Below are 7,298 nucleotides of genomic sequence, written 5' to 3'. Positions count from 1 at the left end.
CTAGTTTAAAATTACACAGCATATGGCAGGTGGCAATCACCAAATAGCATCACCTTAACTTACATCTACATACATAGGTGATTATGCTCTAGGGTGAAGAATAGATGCTTTGAGTCCTTCTAGTTGACTGAGTGGCACAGCCTCCAGCAATCCTAACCCTGACAATTACAACCTGACTTAGCAATAGTTTTAGATAGAAACAATTTACATAAACTGCTAAGACTAATATCCTCCCCAGCTAAATGGAGAAATCCCTCTTTCATCTGGGGTTTATGGATTGTTTATGGCAATCTTAGAGAATCTGCCAGACCAGGTTATCTTATGGATGTGAAGTTCTAGGCACACCAGCACAGACCTACCCAAAAAGAGAGAAATGAGCACTTGTCATTTCATCATTGTCTGTTGATACCTGATTTTGGAGCTCTGTACCACATCCAATTTCAGTGCAATTCCTATCTACCCTATTTAGCCTATTTAACTGATAAGGAAAGGAAAAAAAAAACAAACAAACAAAAAAAACCCCACAAAAAACCCAAACTTCAATGTTTCCTAAGGATAAAGGACAACATTTTTAAAGTACATACACATACTAGAACCAAAACAAAAATATGAAACGGATGAGGAGCGGGGGACACATACTGCTTTCAGGAACCTAACCACACACCTTGGTTACTCAATCTTACTTAAGAAGATCGCCCACTTTGTTGGAGCAGCGACACTGCATATTTGGCTTTATTTGTAACCACAGCATCCAGTTTAAAACTGACCACCTTCTCATTCCCTCATCAGCCTTCTCTCCCACACAACTCAATCCAATTATCATATTTCTATGACAGCTACAATTTTCCAAGCACCTACACAAGACTGAGTCACTTCTACTATGTTTAGTCCTGCTGCTTACACTGGCCAGATTTAAAATAAGAAATAGTCTGTCTAAATAAGAATTGTCTGTCTCCTTTCTCTGAAATAAATCCTCATCTGTCTACACAATAGTTCAAACTCCTTTATGAACAGCTTTCAAAACCACTTTTTCATAAGAAAGTTTGTCTTACCAACAATTGCTTTAAAATGAAGCATTTTCAAAGACAAAACAATTTCAAAATTCATAGGAAATTAAAAATAACATTCTGAACTCATTAGGAAGGGACTTAAAATAGACTCACACTTGTTTGACAAAGCTAAATAAATGTATATCAATAAACTTCAAATAATTATAAAAATGAAAAGCACAGAAGTATGGTGATTGGTCAAAATATTAAAAATATCAGAAAAAGCTGGGTATTTTTGCAGAGCACAATAAGTTGGCAGTAGGACACAATTTTCACAACTATAAATCTTGTAAACTATATCACTTAGTCCGTTGTTAAAATCACAACAAAACACATAGCATTGTTTTGCATGCAAGGCCTGTATGAAACAACTGTTTTCTGGATTCTCCTGGACTACATATATCAATTATTGGATGACAACAGATTGTAAATATTTACAAAAATACACCTCCTACACTGATATTTCCTATATGTCACATAGACCCATTAAGAAGACCCATTAAACTTTTAAAGTACATACACATACTAGAACCAAAACAAAAATATGAAACGGATGAGGAGCGGGGGACACATACTGCTTTCAGGAACCTAACCACACACCTTGGTTACTCAATCTTACTTAAGAAGATCGCCCACTTTGTTGGAGCAGCGACACTGCATATTTGGCTTTATTTGTAACCACAGCATCCAGTTTAAAACTGACCACCTTCTCATTCCCTCATCAGCCTTCTCTCCCACACAACTCAATCCAATTATCATATTTCTATGACAGCTACAATTTTCCAAGCACCTACACAAGACTGAGTCACTTCTACTATGTTTAGTCCTGCTGCTTACACTGGCCAGATTTAAAATAAGAAATAGTCTGTCTAAATAAGAATTGTCTGTCTCCTTTCTCTGAAATAAATCCTCATCTGTCTACACAATAGTTCAAACTCCTTTATGAACAGCTTTCAAAACCACTTTTTCATAAGAAAGTTTGTCTTACCAACAATTGCTTTAAAATGAAGCATTTTCAAAGACAAAACAATTTCAAAATTCATAGGAAATTAAAAATAACATTCTGAACTCATTAGGAAGGGACTTAAAATAGACTCACACTTGTTTGACAAAGCTAAATAAATGTATATCAATAAACTTCAAATAATTATAAAAATGAAAAGCACAGAAGTATGGTGATTGGTCAAAATATTAAAAATATCAGAAAAAGCTGGGTATTTTTGCAGAGCACAATAAGTTGGCAGTAGGACACAATTTTCACAACTATAAATCTTGTAAACTATATCACTTAGTCCGTTGTTAAAATCACAACAAAACACATAGCATTGTTTTGCATGCAAGGCCTGTATGAAACAACTGTTTTCTGGATTCTCCTGGACTACATATATTAATTATTGGATGACAACAGATTGTAAATATTTACAAAAATACACCTCCTACACTGATATTTCCTATATGTCACATAGACCCATTAAGAAGACCCATTAAACACTTCTCATTTTTGCTTGTCTTGTGCAACTTCTATGTTCTGGTGCTGCCAGCATTGTCCAATCCTTGATGCTAAGCTTGCTCCTAGACTTCTAACTCTCTCAATACTGTATTTAAAGAAACTCAAAGTGCACTTGAAGTTGTTTTAACAGATATGATTCTCAAGGCATCGCAATCTTTACAAGTGGATTTAGTGCCACTAACTGAGAATTGAAAATGTAAGGAAAAAGGGGGGGGGAGGGGGAAAGTCTAGTGGGGGAGTCAAAACAAAGCCAGTAGTTAACCTGCTCCAAGTACTCATAGACAGGTCTTTAAATTACCAGTTAGTTTCCTCAAACGTGCGTCACTGCATCTGTGAAGAACTGCCTTTCTAATCATTCCTGGCTAGCCAGGCATGTGGAAGACCAAGTATCACGTTAAAACTTGGCCAACACAAAATATCAAATATGCTAAAAGTTGCCAAGGCAGAAACTTTTCATAGTGACTTAAGTGTTCTGTCTACTTGAACAAGGATCTGTGGTCCATCAGCTGACCTTTGGGTAGTGCTATGGAGACTGAATAATTGTGTAACTATGAAAACTCGTTATATGTAGATTATAAGCTCCCCATATCACTTAACAATCATAATAAATAAATAAATGAATAAATAACTGCAAAACACTACTGCAGAAAAAAATTGAAAGAAAGTGTTTGAATTACAATATTGAGTACAATCTCAAAAACTTAGGTAACAAAGACACTTTTTTCCATATAGCAATGTGAAGACCAGGTGAAGAGAACTGTCCTTGTCATCCCTCTGTATCTGCAGCATATTTGGGCAAGTCTATACCAAAGTCCCTGTGGTGGTAGAGGCTCATGGCTCTTTGATTGAGTTTCCATCACATTAATAATGGAGATATAGCAACCCAGAGCTCCAAGCAGGATGCAGAGCCCATCCAAAAGTTAGATCACTACTCAGGCATGTATGTCCCCTCAACTCTCATGCTCTGATTCATAAAATAACTTAAAGCCTGTATAAGGGTTTCTTGTATACATTGTATTTAATCATATTCCTTGAAAATTTTGTGAGAACAACTGAAATTAACATGTGTCTTGATATGGGTACTTAACAGACAGCTTGGGACAAAAAAAAGGAGAACTGTCCAACTGTGGCATAGTGACCTAGAGATCCAGCTTTGTGAAATGCTTATAAAATGAAAAACATGGTAGACAAACTGGTAAACATTTTAGTACATTAATCTGCAGTTCATATTAGGTAATACAAATAAACATTAAACCAAATGAAAATACCATTTTTTAAAAAATACAGTATAATCACACTTCATAGCAGTCTTTGACATAGTCAGCTGCAATGGAAAGCTATATTCTATAAAGACATGGATCTAAAGGTAAGGATAGCACATTATGTAAGACAAAAGTATGAAATGCATGCAAAGTCTTGTGTTCACAGTATAGACAATTACTACTTACATCTCCAAGCTGCCCGGTACTGGCAATTATCAAATAGAAAAATCAGTTTAGGCTACTCCATTTCCTTATTTAACCTTGGCAACCCCAATGCAATCCCAAAATAGGGAAGCGAGGTAGGTTATTACTGTTGAGCAGCTATTTGTTCAGTAGGGTATTTCTTACCTGCATAAGGTCCTGCCTTTCTTTTTCACCTGTGCATATAGCTTTCTTTATAGTTCGAAGCTCACTCATTATAGCTTGTGCTTCATCCAGCCTATAATTTGTATGAGCACTTGACATCTTACGATCAATCCTGTCAAAAAGATTAAGACAAATTCAGGAATTTTCACATAATCGGAAAATGCATAGACATTATAAGACCTCTTGTTTATTCATGTAACACTTTATTTCCAGGAATAAAATGAAACTCTACTTGGAATTCACACAGCATTCAGTGCCAAGTACACTCTAAAGACAAAGCAAGGCAATTATCTACCAGGTTCTGCAGAACCAACAAATTTCCTCGTTTTAATGTCCTAATACAGAGCCTACTGTATTACAAGCAATGCCCGTGGGCTATTTCACACAAGAAAAGTAAAATAAATCTAAAACTAACTTAACACAGTAAAAACTCAAAGGATGAAGATATTAGCAGTCTAGCTGTCACATGCTCCATGTACCACTACTGCAACAAACAAAGGCATTTCATTTTCTTGGGAATACATTTTTAATTCCAAAAAATTTATTTCAAATGCTTTCTTGCCATTATAGGCATCTTTGAGTATCTTTTCTAGAACACATCATTGTCCCACAGGGAACATCACATGGGACCATCCCAGAAGACTTCAAATGCAAACTCAGCAAGGAGAAAGAATGCTACTCACTATACTAGGTTGAAGTACTACTCATGATTCCAACTTGACATAAAAATCTCTGAAGTAGGAAACCCATCAGATGAGTTTTTAACTTTTTCCCCAGCAGTTTGCAATAGTGAAGGACAACAGATCAGGATGCAGAAGCCTATCTCATTATGTCACCTTGACAATTTGCTTTGAACAACACCATAGACTCTGCAGAACTTACTAGAATAATAATTTGGTGTTGGATTTCTAGCAGCCAGCTATGTGATTTTAACAAGCTACCCACAGCAATTACTAAAAATAGTGTTAAATTCCTGTTAAAATACAGAAACTTTAATTTTCTTGTTAATCTAAGTGTTGAAAGTGTGTACATAGGGAAAAGGTGGTATGTGTAATGGTCCTTAAGACATTGCTAAGAACATCTACAGGAAAACGTGTCTCTGGTTAAGAGAATTAAAGATAAAATATATACCAGCCATTACAGAGGACATCTGTTTATGAAAAGATCTAATAGCAGAGGGTATGCTATATATATGACTAGAATACTCAAACTTACTTTCAAATATTGAGAATAACTACAGGTTTCAAGTTAAGTATTTTATATTAAAGTAACAGTGTCAACAACACTCGCTCAGCATGTCTGACACTTGAAGCATATTACTTGCTTTAAAACTAAAATACAGAAATTAAAAATCAAAAGGCTTGAATGAAAATACCTTTTAGGAAAAAAATGCAGATTGTGTTTCTACTGTTTTGGTTTGTTTGGTTTTTTTGAACAGCTCCTGCTTTTGGAGACAACATAAAATAAGTCTGAACCTCAGTCTTTCTACTTACACAGAATTTTCCTCATGTAGCATAAGAAAATATATAAGCCTTTATGATTTTTAGTTCAAGAACAAGAAAGGACTTAAATGTCATGTGGATTAAATTTTGTTTTGTTGTTTCTGTTTTCCTTCTAAGATGTTTACTTGGGTTTTCACTAATGTTTAGTTAAAATCCTGAAAAGTGTAGATAAAGCTATGGTAAAACAACTAATTCAGTTCACTAAAAGTCACATGAAAAAGATAACGTGGTTTCATCTGGAGGTTACCTTAATGTTAAGAACATAGATTCCACCCAAACATTAGACTCAAAAGTGCCTTTTACACAACTGCTCATTATACTGTTTGTCAGGTTCAAGGTGGCATTTCAGGAAAAGGAAATTCTTTAATTTCAACTAGATTTTTGCCCAGTTACCCACATATACATGTTCCTAGACGTCACTTTGAAGCCCAAGTTATTAATTTATGTTTGTTTAAGGAAAGAATCACAAAAGTTTCTATTGCCAAAAATATCTGACCTTAAATCAGTATTGCTGTCAGCCCCAAACTGACTTAAGTATCTTAATTACTTGTTATTTATTATCTGTTAGGTTTTTTTCCTCCTTTCATAAGGATCTAGTTTTGAAAGCCACAAAGCTAACAGGAATTTTCCATGTTATTAATGGAAAATAGCATGATAGAAATAGAGATTAGACCTTTGTATGAATAGAAAGAACATTCAACTAATGCACAAAACTATGAATAAAGTATAATTTTTCTGAGGAAGATGTTTCTACGATACAGACTATTAATAAACTCGCAATAGTTTCAGTTCTATAGGGACTGAACCTAGAGATTCCTCTGTTTTTCCTCACATGCTTTCAAGTATGCAAGACAGACCCCATCCTCACCAAAGCACAGACCCGCCATTGAGTTAAAAAACTAATTTTAAAGCTTTTGTCAGGTCTCATATCCTCTAAACTAGTCTGCTGCCACAAATTGTTTAGTCAGTCCGAATTCTCTGTCTCTCTCAACTTCTCTCAGTGTTCACTCCCTCAGTCTACTGGCCAAGTTTTCATTTCCTTTGTTACTAAACGCCTTCCTCCTCCAAAATTCCTGCTTTTTTTTGACAACACAGGAGAGGTTGAACTGCTCCTGGTTCACAGTCCCTGCTGTCAGGTCAGAGGAAGGAGTTTGTTCTGAGAAAGGCTCATCTTTAACCCTGTAACTCCGGACTGCGACAGATCAGCCACACCTCGGGGCAAAGGCGCCTGCGGAGGCCGGGCAACATGGTTGCACAGGGCAGGATCTTCACTGGCTTTAAATGGTGAGCTCTAGAAAGTCTCCAGGGGGCAAAGGCAGACTGATGTGCTCTCAGTCCAGAGGCTTAAAACATACTTGCCAACTTTGGATTAAAGTGTAGAAAATACAGCTCTAACAAAAAGCTGCAGCACAAAAAAACCTTTAAATTCTGACTGTATTGAAGTTGTAGAGCTACTTAAACCTCAATTCTCTCTCGCCCCCCAAAAACTCCACTTTTGTCCAATTGTTTTGTGGGCTTGTTTGGGGTTTTTTGTACTCCTCAAAGGTGGCCGAGCCATTTTACTAAAATTAAAAAGAACAGAAAACAAAACACAGTCCAAGACAGACTT

The 7,298-nt window shown here is 35.9% G+C and overlaps 1 protein-coding gene across 1 annotated transcript in view; it reads right to left on the bottom strand.

Annotated features, from left to right (window-relative positions):
• Positions 1-7,298, bottom strand: part of WWC3 (WWC family member 3) — a 69,103-nt gene that overhangs the window by 40,839 nt on the left and 20,966 nt on the right. Inside the window, exon 6 of the mRNA XM_010004647.1 lies at positions 4,170-4,299. Within this exon, the coding sequence (XP_010002949.1) occupies positions 4,170-4,299 (130 nt within the window). The remainder of the gene's footprint in view (positions 1-4,169; positions 4,300-7,298) is intronic.

The sequence above is a fragment of the Chaetura pelagica genome, unplaced genomic scaffold (genome assembly GCF_000747805.2).
Source record: "Chaetura pelagica isolate M959 unplaced genomic scaffold, ChaPel_1.0 scaffold178, whole genome shotgun sequence".
Classification (NCBI taxonomy): domain Eukaryota; kingdom Metazoa; phylum Chordata; class Aves; order Apodiformes; family Apodidae; genus Chaetura; species Chaetura pelagica.
The sequence above is the reverse complement of the archived record's forward strand: the minus strand, read 5'-3'. Positions and strand labels throughout refer to the sequence as shown.